At 39.7% G+C, this 17,627-nt stretch overlaps 1 protein-coding gene across 2 annotated transcripts in view; it reads left to right on the forward strand.

Moving 5' to 3' along the window:
* The window catches only part of KHDRBS1 (KH RNA binding domain containing, signal transduction associated 1), a 39,417-nt gene extending 22,061 nt beyond the window's left edge, over nt 1-17,356 (forward strand). Inside the window, exons 5-11 of one of the 2 annotated variants that reach the window (XM_087727755.1) lie at nt 517-650; nt 1,857-2,070; nt 2,474-2,541; nt 4,730-4,788; nt 6,446-8,994; nt 9,487-9,536; nt 16,892-17,356. In XM_087727755.1, coding sequence (XP_087583881.1) covers nt 517-650; nt 1,857-2,070; nt 2,474-2,541; nt 4,730-4,788; nt 6,446-6,543 — 573 coding nt within the window. In that variant the 3' untranslated portion in view covers nt 6,544-8,994; nt 9,487-9,536; nt 16,892-17,356. The remainder of the gene's footprint in view (nt 1-516; nt 651-1,856; nt 2,071-2,473; nt 2,542-4,729; nt 4,789-6,445; nt 8,995-9,486; nt 9,537-16,891) is intronic. The other variant, XM_014061770.2, reaches the window with a different exon arrangement.
* Nucleotides 17,357-17,627: the final 271 nt, after the last annotated feature.

The following is a 17,627-nucleotide window of genomic DNA, read 5'->3' on the forward strand; positions in this document are numbered from 1 at the left end:
GAGACTATAAAAACTAAAATTATCAATTCTGTTTTCAACTATGGAAAACTTCATAGAGATGAGACAATTGGACACAGAAATAAAGAATCGCTTGAGACTGGTTGTCTTGTTGTGTTTGTGTATTGTGTTTGAGGTATATGGCTTCTCATCTTGCGATAGTGACTCAGCTTACAGCAGATTGCTTGAAGCAATTTATGCACCCCCAAAGGGAAGAAAGGTAAAAGTATACAGCAGAGACAGAAGTGAAAGAAGCAAGTTAGGTTTACTGGTGGACATTTGTTCTTTATCTAAAAACATTGCCTTGTCTCCAGTAAGTAGAAATAATGAATTTGAACTAAAACAAGTTGTGAAAGTATCAAAGGGATAGCAAACATAGAAATTCGGAAGAGACAAAGAATGTTTGCAAAAGCATGACATGCTCCTTTTTTGCAAACAGAATCTGCTGCTGACTGCACAAAAATGGTCTTTCAAATTAAAATACTCTATCAAATAGAAATGAATTCTCTTTCTATATAGGATATGATGGACGATATCTGCCAGGAACAATTTTTGGAATTGTCCTATCTCAATGGGGTGCCAGAGCCAACACGTGGTCGGGGGATCTCTGTCCGTGGAAGGGGAGCAGTTCCCCCACCCCCACCTGTTCCTAGGTAAATGAACATATTAATGGGTAATTAATTTGAAATGATTAAGCATTAATATTGGACTTAGGTTTGAGAAAATGAACAAATGCCATTAAATAATAAGAATATTTTTAGTATATTTGGGAGAGTTACATCTGTGGTATGATGCAGTCCTATTAAAAAAGTGAGAAACAATATAAAAGTTCAGTTTCCTTTAGACAGCAAATTTGGAATGTTGGTTTAATACAGTATATTTAACTTGCTTTGGAACTTCATACATAATTACAGGAGAATGCCATTATTTTTCCAACAGACTTCTTGCCATTCTTGTCTCTTTATTGTGGATTCAGTTTTCATTATACCCACTCATATAGTTGTACTAATATATTTTACAGTAAGCAAGGATGATTTTTGCCTAAAATGTCTCCAATGTCAGGCTACCTATCTAGTTTCCAAATTGAATTGAGATGGGCATATCTTTTACTATTTCGGGGATAGATTTAAGCGTTTTGTACAGCTGGCTTTTAAACATTTTTAAATAGCAATAGTCTTTTAGTTCAGTGTTTCCCAACTCTGGCCATTTCCAGGTGAAGTGACACACTAGCTGTAGAATTCTGGGCTCAAGAGCCCACAATGCTACAACCAATGGTCCATTCACACTTCTGGGGGTTGAAGACCACATATGTGGAAGTTGCCATGATTAAGAAACACTGCTTAAGTCACCTTAACTTTCACTGTCCTATACACTTTTTAATCTGCCTCATGTCTTCGAGGGCCCCTTGGTAGATTTGCCTTACATTTTGAAAATGTTGGCTTTACAATTTAAAAAGTCCCAATTGATTCAGAGATTGAATCTTGGGAATTGTATCTTGGAAAATAAACTTTTCTGTAAAATTCCTCTCTGCCCCTTTAGGTAATAGAAACTGAGTCAGGCGTTTTGCTAGCAAGTAAATACTACTCCCTCTTTCTTATCCATATTTTCTGATATAATAATAAAATACCTATAGTCTCATTTAGAGGTTTCAGACTCTTCTTAGTGCTAGAACTAATTTATTTTTGAACCGACATTGATAGATACTTAACCTTATTTAGACTGGGTTTCCAATTTGGTTATTTCTTTCTCTGCTTTGTGAAGATAAATCATTTTTATCTCAGGTAATTTTCCTGAGAAGCAACAGATCAGCCTTCCTATACTGACCACCTGTATCTCTTTTTTCTGCCTTTTCTGAACAGAGGACGTGGTGTGGGCCCTCCGCCACCGCCTCCCCGTGGAGCCCTTGTACGGGGTGCCCCGGTGAGGGGCGCAATTGCAAGAGGAGCAGCTGTGACCCGCGGAGTCCCTCCTCTCCCAGCAGTGAGAGGGGCCCCTGCCTCAAGAGCTCGTGCAGCTGGCATTCAAAGAATACCACTCCCCCCTCCTCCTGCACCAGAGACCTACGAAGATTATGTAAGAAATATTAAACATTGCATGCTTGATGGTTTGAGAGCATCTCGGACTCATGGGACCCCTAATCGTTTTGGATTGCATTTTGGGGAGCATGTTGTAGATAATCAGAAATAGTTGCTAGATAGAAATAGTTGTTAGGAAATAGTTATAACTATACCATGTAATTTTAACCCTAACCTTCAATTATTTTCATGATCAGTTCTGGATGATTTGCTTAAAAAAAAAAAGAATTCTGTTCCACGGAAAATTCCTATGAGCTAAATCATCTTCCCAGATGAAGGCTTACAAGAAATTTCCTGCCTGATGAAATTTAATTAGAGGCATCATTCCCTTTCCTAATGAACCCTCTCGTGCAACTCTAGTTGCTGACACACACCCCTTCTCTCTTTTTTGTCCATTTCAGGGCTACGATGATGCTTACGCTGAGCAAAGTTATGAAGGATATGAAGGCTACTATAGCCAGGGTCAACAGTAAGTCCTCCTTTTAGCTTCTTTAATTCCAGCTGTTTGGTATTTCCAAGAAAGTTTCTTGATTTGCTTATTGCCCTTTCTACTGTTTCTTATCTGGGCTTGTTTTCCTCACTAAATCAATGAAGAAGTACAATGTTTTTGACTCAGTTCTCTGACTAGTTTTAGGACGTGTTGAGAACAGATCACATATTTATGGAAAAATACTGAATATTCAAAAGAGTTCAAATGTTTTGAAACACCATTATGATTTTGTACTAGTTGCTTATTCTTGTATTCAATCTACCTACATTCAGCACCTGGGCTCCCTTGGCCCTATCTCTTTTTCTGTTACCATCTACTTTTGCTAAGTAACTCCTCCTTGCATTCATCTTGAATGTTTTCCCAACAAAGCCAGTTCTAATTTCCATATAACAAAGTGAGCAGAAGCACACGCAGCCTTTTCACTTTCTTGTATCTACCGTGTTTCCCCGAAAATACGACAGGGTCTTATTTTCTTTCTACTTACAAAGTATGGCCTTGGGCTTATTATACGGGAGGGCTTATTGTTTTGGGGTTGCTGGGAAGCTGCTCCCTTGTGAACTGGCTCCCAAAGAGCCGGGCACAGCCTCAGGGGCGAAGCAGCCATGAGGTGACCAAGCTTATGAGCAACCCACCCGGCAATCCCCCTCTCCAGCCGGGCAGAGCACCATTCACTGACCTAGGAGGTATCACTAAGGCGCCAAGCCACGTGGCGCTCTGCCCACTCCCCAGCTCCCGCGGCTTGGCACATTAGGGATACCCATTAGGTCAGTGCATGGAGCTCTGCCTGGCTGGAGAAGGGGGTTGCGCGAGTGCCTGTTCTGCCTCCAGCAGGCATGCCTCCTAGACTCAACATGTCCGGGCCCAATTCTCCCTGCAGCAGCCGCCGCCGCCACCACACTCCAAGCATAACATCTTCTCCGGTTCCAAACTCCCAAACTTGGCTGCCGAGTCTTTTAGCAGCGGCCGCTCTAGGAGTGCTCTCTATGATTGTGGGCTGGCTGCTGGAACAGAGAGTCTTCCAGCAGCCAGTCCCCAACCTAGCGGTATCCCGAAGACACCAAGCAATGTGAGTGCCTTTCTTCCCCCCCGGCTCCTGCGGCTTGGCGCCTTCAGGATACCGCTATGTCGTTGAGTGGTGCTCTGCCTGGCCGGAGGGGTGTGTATGTCTAGGGGGTTTATTTTCAGGGGTGGGCTTATATTTTTGCCCATGCGAAAAATGTGGCAAGGCTTTAGTTTCAGGACAGGTCGTATTTTCAGGGAAACACGATATTTTTTGTAATATGCCCAGGGGTCTTCAGACTTGGCTGGGGAATTCTGGGAGTTGAAGTCCATAAATCTTAAAATTGCCAAGTTTGGAGATCCCTATAATAGAATAGGCACAGCTGCTTCTGTTTGTGTGAGGACTAATTCTAGTGAGCATTCTGCCAAGCTACACAATGCTTGCTCCTAATTTTTCAGCATACATGTATATAGTTTACTGCTTCTAACTGACTATGTCAGTAAACTGCATGTCAACTGTCTAGTTGGCATGTATAGCAAAATAAACTCATGGGACATTTTCTTTACAAAGAGGATAACTTTACTGATAGATTCATATAGGCACAGAAGAAGCAAAACCACTTCTAAGATTTTGGCGTGAAATGCAGTATAGTAAAACCCCTTTTTCCTTCCCTGGGCCTCCCATTGTCACTGTCCACCATTCTATGTTACTGCGCCTTTCGAAAGTCCTCTGTATCTGACTTTAAAGTTGCAAGATTTTCTCAGGCTGTAAATGGCTCACGTAAATTCCTTTTTCTTCCTCCCAGCTCCCCACACATTCCACTCATACCCATCCACCCTCCCTTAGCTTCTTTGTCAAGTTGCGAGTGGAAAGAAGTTTCTTGCAAGTCAACCTTGATACACATCTCTTGGTTAGTGGGATGCAGGGAACAGAATATTGACTTTTAAGGAAGTCCTTTAAAGATGTTATCATATATTTAAGTAATATTGTGTTTGGCTTCGTATGTGACATACATGAGAAAGACTAAAGGTGGTAACCGAGCCTACTGTTTCTTTTCCTTACTGAAAACCTTTGCAAAAAAAAAACAAAACCTCAAATTAGGCCACTCTAAGTAATAGCAGTACAATAGCTAGAAAATATCAATGCAGCCTCTTCTTGTTCTTGCAGGGAAACGGAATATTACGATTATGGACATGGTGAAGCTCAAGAATCTTATGAGGCATATGGTACGTCTGCGTGTCAGGATAGGAACACAGTGATTGTATGGATTCAAGCTTTATTCCATTAACTGAACTTGGGCATCATATGTTTTGCTCAAACAGAGATCCTATGATAAGCTGATAATGTTTTTAGGAATCATCTTAAGAATATATTTATTTATTATTTTTATTTATATCCCACCATTATTATTTTTATAAAACAACTGAAGGTGGTGAACATAGCTAATACACCTTCCTCCTATTTTCCTCAGAACAATCCTGTGGGGTAGATTGGGCTGAGAGAGGATGACCAAAGTCATCCAGCTGCTTTCACGCCTAAGGCAGGACTAGAACTCATAGTCACCCAGTTTCTACCTTGTGCATTAACTACTAAAGTGGCTCTTTCATTTGGAGACATCAGCGAAAAGCAGCTTCAGGACTTCATACAGGAACTTCAGTCTGGAATTTATCCCAGATTGGACAATAGCAAACTTTAGGGTATTTTTCAGCACAGTTTCTCTGTTTTGTTTCAACTCTACATAGACACTCCTTCTGTTCCCCCCCCCCCCCGTCCGTCCGTCCCCCGCAAAAAAAAAAACCCGGGTCTCTGCTTTTGGAAATCATTTGTCTGGCTTTGTCGTCCACCTGAAGGGTCTTTGTCTTTCTGGACATTGGGCCCAGATGCCCTTGCTAATTAATTAGTGTGGTAGGAGCAGATGTTTCACCTGGTTTCCTGTAGCCATAATGAGAAAAATAAGGTATGTGGAGCACTTCAGGGAAACAACATTGTTGATTGGAGTACGAGCCGTTTGTCCAAGGGAGAATTAATTTTGGTGGTATTTGCAAGAATCCTTACTGAAATGAAAATGTAGTTTTTGGCATTTTAGCCAATCGAAAGAAAATGGAAATATAAATGACTTCCTTCTGTTTTACCATCCTAAACTTTTGATTTCCCCCTTTTTAAAGTATTTTGAGTGAGCTCCCTCCTGTGTGTCATCTTTTTTTGGATCTATGGGAACACATAATACTGTCACTTTGCTGGCACTAAGCAGGTGTGAATATAATTGCAGCTCTTAAGCGCTGCATAAACCACCTTAATTCCTAAAGGGAGAATATAACATGCTAAGTAAGTTGCTTAAAGGAAAAAAAAAACCAAAATGGTTGGAAGGAAGCTTGAAAGCAGCGTTGAAACCTCACTGTTATGCATTCTGGTGTGAGTATAGTATGGATATGCAGAGTTCACCTATCTGCTGAGCTATAACATTTCCAAGACGCTTTTTTCCGCAAACTATTCAGTTATCGCGGGAACAGTTTTGCACATAACAAATGTGGAGAATGCTGTTTTCTTGAAGAAACTGCTTTTGGATAGAAAAGTAGATAGACTCTATTTAACTCTGTTTAGCCGTGTCCTGGTAGAATGCATAGTTTCATTCGGAGACATGGTAGCTGGGGAATATTGGGAGGTGAAGTCCACACATCTTAAAGTTGCCAAGATGGAGAAAGAGTGGCACAGAAGCTTTCCAATGCTAAACATCACTAAATACATGAATCAACCTGAAAAGACCCAATTTAGTGGCTTCTCACAATCTCTTGGTTAATGTGATTGTCCTTGCCCTAGAACTGCTATCCTTTTCCTCTTAGCTAAATGAGTAAATGTGATGAGTTTTTTTTTCCCCTCCCGCAGGTCAAGACGACTGGAACGGAACTAGGCCTTCGCTCAAGGCCCCTCCTGCTAGGCCAGTGAAGGGGGCCTATCGAGAGCACCCGTACGGACGCTATTAGAACATTCACCAGGGCAAATCACCCTTATGAACAAACAGTTGTTTCTGATTCTAGTGTCTCCCAGGATTCCTCTTGCTTTACCACAACAGACAAGTAATTGTCTCCCTGATTTTTCTCTGGCTCCCTTTTTCTCCCACCTCCATCCTCCCCCGACCACTTGACCCTACATTCTGCTTCTGTATGTAGTATTTTAAATAAGTTAGAGTTAGAAAACTGAATTCAACTTTTAAGTGTGTAGACTGCTTTTCTTTCTCTGTTTATAGCTTATATAAACAAAAACTGTACCTTTAAAAAGAAAACTTTTGAGATAAAATGTTAGTTTCCAAAGTGACATGCTTGCTTAACAGTTATGGAATTAAAGTTTGTTAATCTTTAAATTTTTTTGTTTTGTTTTTTAGGCAACCCATAAAAGTTCTAGTTGCAGAGTCCCAAAGTAGGCTACATTTCAAAATTCAGGATTTTTTTTTAATGAATTAAAATGTAACTGTAGTGATTGCCACAGTTAAAAAGCAAGGTCAAATGTCAAAATTTTGCCCTTAACAGCAAATTGCTTGAATAATCTTAACTTTAAACATCAATAGGAAGGATCCTCTAGAACAAATTAAATGGTGGGTTTCCCCCCCTTCAGTAGATTTAACTTTTTTTTTAAAAAAAAATTAGGTTTGTAGAAAGACTTCCAATGTGGATATTGAAATTTGTCCCCAAATTCTGGGATGCTAATGGCAGATGTTTTCAAGCAAAAGGTGTTCTTAGCTCAATTGTGCATGAAGAGATTTTAAGAAAATGGACATCTAGCTGCTCTGTAATTTTATATTGCTCTAACTGCCCAGTGTTTTGATATTAGGAAGTATTAAATATAAGTAGCTGTGCATTGTGTCTTTTTTTTCTTTAATGAAAAGCTAACACGAGTGTTTGCAGTACATAATATAGTACAGGCTTACAATTGGCAACATTATCAAGCTTTTAGTCATTCCAGTGACATGTTTGTGTGTCTCGACACTCGTATTATGTTAAAAAGGGACATTGCAGCTGAAAAACCAAGGAGAGCTTATTTTGTACATAGATTTGTACACTGTCCTCCCATTTTGTTCTTGGAAGATTAAATGCTACTACATGTGTAAGCTTGCCGAAATAGGTAGCTAAAATTTGTCAAGATGTCTGCAGCAGTTTGTCAATAAAGTTTAGTCCTTTTTTTTAATCAAAGTAAATGTGATGAATTGTCATTTTTTTTAAAATTCTGGTCAAGCAGTAAAATAGATTTTCCTCTTTCAATAAAAATAAATTAATGTTAAAGAACATGGTCTGTTTTCTTAAAAAAGATTTAAAATCAGAAGAGATAAAATGGTATACTCTGAAACTTTAAAACTTTATGAAGCCAAATGAGCATAATTTTAAAACAAAACTGTTTTTCACCCCCTGGAAGTTGAACAAGGCTTCAAGCTGCTGCATAAATGTTTTGTTTCACCCTCCTTCAACCTGCTGTTCCTGGGGAAGTATAGATTTCAGCTTCATCCCAAAGCTGTGGGTGGTAAGACTCATTGTCCAATCCTTCTGGAGGGCACTGGCTTAGGAAAGCCTTTCCTTTCTCTGCTGGCTATTGACCTTCCCCCTGTAGGCAGCGATGCTGTGCTGTTGCCTTGCAACCAGAGTTGATTTCAAAAGGGCACAGCCGCCTTCTTTCCCTCAGCTCCCTTCCTTTTGGGGCCGCTTGCCCAAAGCACATCCCCATGGATTTTACCCTCCACAGAACACCAGGCATGGTTGGGACAAACCATTGCCAATTTGGTCAGTGGCCTAGAAACTAAAAGACCTTTATATGAAAGAAAGGGGATCTTGGATGACTTGCCTCGGGACCCAGAGCTCTTAACAGTCAAAAGTAATGGCTTATGCTGGGGGCAGGCAGATGATTCGCTATGGCCCATGAGGAAGGGGCATAAAACAGAACATTGCAAAGCTGGCCAGTTCACACAGCCTCAAGTCACTGCATTCCTGTCTCCAAGGAGAAAGAATTTATCAAAAATTCAAACCACCATTGGCTATAAGGCTAAGTGGCTATTTGTTCCTGGACTAAAACCAGAATAGGTGGCTATGTAATATTGTGACTTGTCTCTCTGCTCCCTTCTTGGCCATTTTTTAAAATTCGATTTTCATTGGGGAGGAACTGCTTGGGGGTGAAAAAAAATATCCACTGTTCCTGTCAAATTGCGCACAGAAGTGCATGATTGAGGGAAATTACTTTTAAAAACCAAAAACACAAAAAAGGTTGTTATTTGTAGATTGTTATTTTAAAAAAATGTAAATAACTGAATTTTCCACAATGGTTTGGAGTCAGCTTTCAGGGTTTAATGTCTTGCTTGATGAAAAGATCGCCCCAACCCCCCTTTTAAAGGAAAATTATCGCAGGAGAATTCAGGATGTCTTAAAGCTAACATGCACCGAAAAAAACAAAAGGTAACCTAAATGTCTGATTTTAATAGCACATTTCTTTTACATAAACTGTGACGGCAACTTGCATAAACTATTTAGCACTGAAATTCTTCAAGTGTTAACTTTAATGTAAAAGTTGTAAAAAGAAAAAAAAGATGTTTTAAAAGTAGATTCTTAAAATATATCCACTTGCATCTGCATAAATTAGTAATAATGTTTTAATACTTGTGCTCTTTTGTCAATGTAATGAACTGTAAACCTTGGGCAAAAGCAAAAAGATTTAAATCTTAAATATAAATATGGATGTAGCTAGTCCTGTGTTTATCAACAAAATCCAAGTAAAAACTCAGCCCTTATTGACCCATTATTGCTGTTCACTATCTTAAAATGCCCATTTTTAGGTTTAAGTTGCATGTTTCCTTTCCCTGCAGCGTTAAATTGCATGCAAAAGATGTCAAAATTTCTTTCAAATTGCATGTGGTGCTGAGGAAACTTACCCTGTCTTTCCATTTGCAGGTAGCGCTTGGAGGTTTGGGTGAAAGTGACATTTGATGAGGACATGTTGGGTATGTTATTTAACTACTTTTGCTTGTCTGATTTTGAAACCATAGTCTTACAGTTTGCATAGGTTATTTTTGCATTGGCTGACATTAAAGTTTTAAGATGTCATCTGCAGAATTACATCTTCCCATTTGAGTTGGCCTGACTACTCAGTTCCAGTGAGGTCTGGAAATGGAGTTGTTTCTCCCCTGTTTTAGGGAGGATAGGGCAGAAGCCCCCAAAGGGTTGTTTTGCAGTGATGGGGTTTGCCATTCTAGAATGGTCTCTCAGTGGAGATTTCTTTGTTTTTAATTTCTCAAACATTTGTCTGTCTTCTGGAAAAAGCTCAAGATGGAAGTATTCTTTTCAAAGTACTTACTTTGCTTGGGTGTTATTAAGGCTTTTATTTAATTTACCGTGGTTTTCAGAGTATAAGACGCACCAAGGTTTTGAAGAGGCAAATTAAAAAAAAAGTACGTAGATAGATAAAGGGATAGAGAGGGAGAGAAAGAGAGCGAAATACAGTAGGTAGGTAGGGAGAGAGAGAAAGAGAATAGGTAGGTTGGTAGGTAGAGGGAGAGAAAGAAATACAGTAGATAGGTAGGGAGAGAGAGTAGGTAGGTAGGTCACATAGGTAGATGGGGGGAGAGAAATGCAGTAGATAGGTAGGGAGAGAGAGAGGATAGGTAGGTAGATAGAGGGAGGGAGAGAGAGAGAAATACAGTAGGTAGGTAGGGAGAGCGAGAGTAGGTAGGGAGGGAGATGTTTCCAGGTGTATTTATCCATGTGCTGGAGAAGGAAATCGCTGAAAATCTGCAGCACCTAAGACTTTCTTTCTGCTGGCACAGCACTTGATCAATGTAATTCTCATCAATCAGTTAAAGAGCTTTCCAAAGGGGGGGGGAGTTTTGCACTCTGCAAACCTCCCAAAAATGGCCCGTTTTTTGTGGAAATGGGCCCTTTTTTTAAAAAGAAAAAAGAAAAAGAGGCATGAATAGCCTTGAAGGAGGGTCTTGCAGAGTGCTCCTGGGGGGGCAAAAACGAGCAAAAATGGCCCATTTTTCATAGCCTTATGGAGGCTTATAGAGTGCTCCTGGGGGCTGGGGGGGGGCAAAATTGAGGAAACAATGGTCTGTTTTTTGCTCATTTCTGTCCTCCTCAGCCCCCAGGAGCTCTCTGAAAGCCTCCATAAGGCTATGCGTGGCCATTTTGGTGAAGGGGCGGGGTTTGGGGGAAAAATGCTGTATTCACTGTATAAGATGCACTTAGATTTTCAGCCTCTTGAGGAAAAAAAGATGCATCTTATACTCCAAAAATACGGTAATTTAATTTTTTTAAAAAAATTTACATATAAAGGTTGTTAAGGTTCCCCCGCAAATGTGTGCTAGTCATTTCCAGCTCTAGGGGGCGGTGCTCATCACCGTTTCAAAGCCGAAGAGGCAGCACTGTCCAAAGACGTCTCCGTGGTCATGTGGCCAGCATGACTAAACGACGAAGGTGCACAGAACGCTATTACCTTCCCATCAAGATCGTCCCTATTTTTCTACTTGCATTTTTTACATGCTTTTGAATTGCTAGGTTGGCAGAAGCTGGGACAAGTAACAGGAGCTCACTCCATTACGCGGCGCTAGGGATTCGAACCGCTGAACTGCCGACCTTTCTGATCGACAAGCTCAGCGTCTTAGCCACTGAGCCACCACCTCCCTTTGCATTCCATTTTACATATATCCCACCTTTATTATTTTTTACAAATAACTCAAAACAGTAAACATACGACTCCGTCCTGTTTTCCTGACGACAACACTGTAAGGTAGGTTAGGTTAAGTATGACTGGCCCAAAACTCAAACTCAACGTCTCTTGGCAAATGGTTTAAAGTCACTCAGCTTTCCTGCCTAAGGCAGGACTAGTACTCACCATTTCCTGGTGAGGTACTCAGCAGGCTTCATGCCTATTGCTGGACACAGTCTCTTTCTTTTCAGCCTGATGCCTTCACCACTAGACCAATTGTATTTCACACCTTGTTAACCACCAAGGTTTCTATGATTGCATCAGCATAGAAATTTGACTAATGACCTTGTTCAACTCCCTGCTTTGTACAGGATCTGTACTAACTGGCATTTCTGATCCATGATCATGCACTTCCTTTTTAAGACCTCTGGTAAAGGAGTACTCATCACTTCATGGCCAGTTCTACTCACTGACAGCTTTTTCAATCAGAAAGTTTCTCCAGATCTCTATTCTCCCTTCTTCTGGGATGGAATGAAACATTCCTCTTGTGTCTCACAGCCCTTCAAATATTTGGAAGCTGTTATGATATCTCTCCTTTCAGTTGCTGTTTGCTAAACAAAGTTTCCAAACTGTCATTATATTAGTTGACTCCTCTAAACTTGTTCCAGTTTGCCATTTTTTGAAATGGGGGGTCCAGAATTGGCCACTGGACTCCAAATGAATCAGATATGGACAAAATAGAGTGGAACAGTTGCACCCTATGAGCTGGATTGTGCGTTCCTTTTAATGCACCCAAAATTGAATTTTTATTTTTTAGTAGCTGCATCACTCTCACTGGCTCATGTTTCTTTTATTTTCTTTTATTTATTTTATAAGCACGTGATTTTTAGATTTCATTTGAAAAAGGACTTCATACCAAACACAAGCTGTATATTCTGCAACAGCAGTTTAAATCAAAACTTCTTTATTCTAATAATACCAAATCCTATGACATGTAACAGATTTTGAACAAACACTACTACATAATTGTGAGTTTGTGTATACACACATACAGATAGTCCTTGACTTATAGCTACAATTGATCCCCAAATTTCTGTTGCTGAGACATTTAAGTAAATTTTGCTCCATTTTACAACCTTTCTTGCCACATTTGTTAAGTGAATCACTAAAATTGTTAAGTTGGCGACAAGTGAATCTGACTTCTGACAACTTTGCTTGTCAGAAAGTTGCAGAAGGTGATCACATGACCCTGGAACACTGCAACCGTCATAAGTATGAGTCAGTTGCCAAGCACCTGAATTTTGATCATGCAACTATGGGGATACTGCAACGGTTGTTAAGTGTGAAAAATGGTCATAAGTCACTTTGTACCATTTGTAACTTTGAACGATCACTAAATGAACTGTTGTAAGTCAAGGATGGCTAGAACTGGAGGGCAGAAGATTCCCCGGATGTACAGGGGCCCCACAGAAGGGATCTACTTCAAAGCTGTTTTAGGTAAACATGCCAACACGACTCACATTTTCTTTTTTTCAATCCTTGGGTCTGCCTAAGATTTCAGAAGACGTTGCTGACAATTCTCATTGGAAAGCAAATGAAATGAACAGTGTGCTATAAGGACAGCACGTGTGGCAAAATTGCATTTTGTTTGGTAAAGTTGGGGAAGTGAGATGGAGCAGCTGAACAGAAAGGCTAATTTAACATTCAATCCTGCTATAGTGTCCATCTACTTTCCTTTTTAAAAAAATCTCATGCGGTAAGCCAATAATCCAGGTACTCCTAGAAGATCAACGATAAGCACCCCAAAATGGGCACATTTTATCATTTATGGTTGACTTATGTCAAAGCAATAAAATTTTGGGCAAAAATACACAAGTGGATAGAAAAGATGATAGGAAAACATGTAGATTTTAAACCTGATTTTTTTATTAGGTATAATATCAGAAAAACTTGATGATAAAAGTATATACAGTGAAACTCAAAAAATTAGAATATCGTGCAAAAGTTCATTTATTTCAGTAATGCAACTTAAACGGTGAAACTAAGATATGAGATAGACTCATTACATGCAAAGCAAGATACTCCAAGCCATGATTTGTCATAATTGTGATGATTATGGCTTACAGCTCATGAAAACCCCAACTCCACAATCTCAGAAAATTAGAATATTGTGAAAAGATGCATATTCTAGGCTCAAAGTGTCCCACTCTAATCAGCTAATTAAGCCATAACACCTGCAAAGGGTTCCTGGGCCTTTAAATGGGGTCTCAGTCTGGTTCAGTAGGAATCACAATCATGGGAAAGACTGCTGACCTGACAGTTGTGCAGAAAACCATCATTGACACCCTCCCTAAGGAGGGAAACCCTCTAAAGGTAATTGCAAAAGGAGATGGATGTTCCCAAAATGCTGTATCAAAGCACATTAATAGAAAGTTATGTGGAAGGGAAGAGTGTGGAAGAAAAAGGTGCACAAGCAGCAGGGATGACCGAAGCCTGGAGAGGATTGTCAGGAAAAGGCCATTCAAAAGTGTTGGGAACTTTCACAAGGAGTGGACTGAGGCTGGAGTCAGTGCATCAAGTGCCACCACACATATCCTGGACATGGACTTCAAATGTAGTATTCCTCTTGTCATGCCGCTCCTGAACAACAAACAATGTCAGAAGCGTCTTACCTGAGCTAAAGAAAAACAGACCTGGTCTGTTGCTCAGTGGTCCAAAGTCCTCTTTTCTGATGAGAGCAACTTTTGCATCTCATTTGGAAACCAAGGACCCAGAGTATGGAGGAAGAATGGAGAGACACACACTGCAAGATGCTTGAAGTCCAGTGTGAAGTTTCCACAGTCTGTGTTGATTTGGGGAGCCATGTTATCTGCTGGTGTTGGTCCACTGTGCTTCATTAAGTCCAGGGCCAATGCAGCTATCTACCAGGAAATTTTGGAGCACTTCATGCTTCTTTCCACAGACGAGTTTATGGGGATGCTGACTTCATTTTCCAGCCGGACTTGGCACCTGCCCAAACTGCCAAAAACACCAAAACTTGGTTCAATGACTGTGGGATTACTGTGCTTGATTGCTCAGCAAACTCACCTGACCTGAACCCCATAGAGAATCTATGGGGCATTGCCAAGAGAAAGATGAGAGACATGAGACCGAACAATGCAGAAGAGCTGAAGGCCGCTACTGAAGCATCCTGGTTTTCTATAACACCTCCGCAGTGCCACAGGCTGATAGCTTCCATGCCATGCCACATTGAGGCAGTAATTGCTGCAGAAGGGGCCCAAACCAAGTACTGAGTACATATGCATACTTATACTTTTCAGAGGTCCGATATTGTATGTACAATCCTTGTTTTATTGATTGCATGTAATATTCTAATTTTCTGAGATTGTGGATTTGGGTTTTTCATGAGCTGTAAGCCATAATCATCACAATTATGACAAATCACGGCTTGAACTATCTTGCTTTGCATGTAATGAGTCTATCTCATATCTTAGTTTCACCTTTTAGGTTGTATTACTGAAATAAATGAACTTTTGCACGATATTCTAATTTTTTGAGTTTCACCTGTATTTAATATGACATGCCTTAACAGCACCAAGAATTATTTTTGCACAATGTTGGAAAAATGAAGATATACCACGAGATGAGTAAATAGTCAAGAAGATACTAGATTATGCAGAAATGGATAGATTGACATTGAAAATTAAACAGAAAGAGGATGTAGAATATTATCAAACATGGAATTTAGTTTACCAATGGTTAGAAAAAGGGGTGGAGATTAAAAATGTAATTTGCATTGTTAAGTAAATTATATACCCAGACAACATGATGTTTATTAAGCACTAAGAAACGTACTTAATAGAAAATCTTTTAAAAAGGCCAGTGGTAAGCAAATTAGCTGTGGGACCAGCATTGCACAACAAAGAGAATTGACCTGAATTCTTGACAGGTTGAACTCAGGTTGACATAGTCCTTGACTTATGACCATTTGTTTAATGACTTTTCAAAGTTATGGCACTGAATAAAGTTACTTATAATCCACCCTAGCACTTTCGACCATTGCATTATCCCCATAGTCACAGGGTTGAGATTTGAATACATGTCAACTGGCATGTATTTGGAACTCTTGCAGTGTCCCAGGTCACCTGATTGCAACATTCCCAGGGGGTTCCCAACAAGCAAAAGCAATGGCAGAACTTGCTTTTGCTTAACAGCTGCGTGATTCTATTACTGACTAGCAGAAAAGTTTGTATAATCTCTAGTAGGTGGCAAATCTCAACCTATAGTAAAGAAACTCCTTCTAGTGCAGTGATTGCAAACCTTTTTGGCACTGGGGGCCGAAAAGGGAGCACTTCACTTGCATGCACTCTCATCTAGGCCACAAGAAGGAAGAGGAGCAGCTCGGGGGATGCGCTTGCAGGAAAATGAACTTCCGGTTACTGCCACACATGCGCATGTGGCAATCAGCTGGCCTTTGTGCATGCGGCAGTGCTAGAAACTGGAAGAGCTGGTCTTCTGTGATGATCAGCTAGCCGGCGCGCATGCTCACTCCAGAAAACAGAAGACCATCTCTTCTGGTTTCCGGCACTGCCGTATGCCAGCTGATCATCATGTGCATATAATCAGACAACTCTTGGTGTTTCTAAGCAGTCTCTCAAAATCAGTTCCCAGTTAGAAGAACTCAAGTGCTAGGACCTGATGCTGTATTACTTAGTCCAGAACAACAAAACAAAATTGGATGCCAAAACACCATAAAAAGAAAGTGTACTGTACCTTTAAAACAAACTGAGTAAATCACCTTGCCTGGCTGAAAAAAAAAAAAAAAGCGTAGGAATTATCCCACACAAACATGTAGGACCCCAGGCTGGAGAATAAAACTTCAGAACATTCTAGAATGGACTTTTATCAGGCTGATGGGAGAGTCAAGCCTTGCAGAGAGGGACTTTAAATAAATTAATACCAGAGCTTATAGCCACTTTTTATATATACCAATGGTTCATAAACCTTTCTAAAAATGGCCACTATTTTGTTGTGTCTGCTCTTGGGAGTATTCTTATTTTTTACAGTTTGCTCATTGCCTTTTGCTTTTACAATCTGTAAAAGCTTTGTACATTGATAGACCGGTTTCCCCTTAATCATGAATGGAAGAATCAAAAGATTAGTGAATTCTTTGTAAGAAGTCTAGTAGCACCTTTTCTGACTAACACATTTTATCCCAAGGCATAAGCTTTCATGGCTACTTGCGTTCAATAGGTGCAGCTCACACAGACCAATGCCTTTGAATAAAATTTGAGAGTTGTGAAAACTACCAGACTCCTGATTTTTTTTCCTACCATAGACTAAGATGACCCTCTTCCTACAATGATTTCTATATGGGTCTGAAGATGCAAGCTACCTCTTAAACTCAAAGTGACATGTCTCTCCAGTATGTAATGGAAATTAAAACATATCTTGGCTGCCAACATGGATATCTTAACTTCACTGAGTTTTCAGGGGCAATTTGAAAACATGAATATTGTCTTTTGAGGGCTCTGATTGTAAATCACTAAATTATACTGTGCCACTGTTTAAGAAGCATTGGCATGTAACTGTTGAAAATAAGCAAGATTTAAGTGCTATATTTCAATAATTTTCTCCATTTTTTCCCAATAGGCGGAGTCTTCAAATCAAAGAAGATGACTTGGAAACAACTTTTATAATAGAACATATTCTTATCAAGTCTTGGAGATTTTCCAATATTTTTCAACACTATGTGTACTGGACAGGACTTCAGAGAGGCTTATTTTATAGATAATGTAGTCCTTCCTATTTAGCTTATTTCCCTAAGTTTTGGTTGTAAATTTGGAAGTACTATAAATTCTGGCTGACATAAAATGACATTGCAATCTAATTGATACCTATGCCTACGGAGAGTGTTTCAACAAAACCTGAATAATTTGGTGATTTGTTGCTTCATAATTGCTCCATGCACTTTCATATTTTAAAATAATGCACTGACTTTCTAAAAAAATCCTCTTTTTATGGTTAGTACTGGAACAAAGGAGCGTGATTTGGATCTATTTTCATGTGCTATGACAGTACAGTATATTTGAATAAAGGTTCTTTTTTTTAAAAAAAGTATGATTTTATGTTAATCATTTCATTAGATGGAGCAACCTATGGACATTCAGGTGAACTTTATTTTTAAATTATAATTCAGGCTTCATATGGCTCAGGCAAAACATTTATCACGGTATTGAAAGAAAGAATATGGAAAATAGAAAGTTTATTGTTACCAGGTAGGTAACAGAAAAAAATGGATTTAATTATGATAGCACCCTTCCTCTTGGAAATGAATATAATTCTTTCCACACAAACATTCTGGATGGGGCATTTGGAAGAAAGATTC

Source organism: Thamnophis sirtalis, unplaced genomic scaffold, assembly GCF_051295495.1.
Source record: "Thamnophis sirtalis isolate CommonGarterSnake01/CBP01778 unplaced genomic scaffold, rThaSir2_p1.2 scaffold_13, whole genome shotgun sequence".
NCBI classification, from domain to species: Eukaryota; Metazoa; Chordata; class Lepidosauria; order Squamata; family Natricidae; genus Thamnophis; species Thamnophis sirtalis.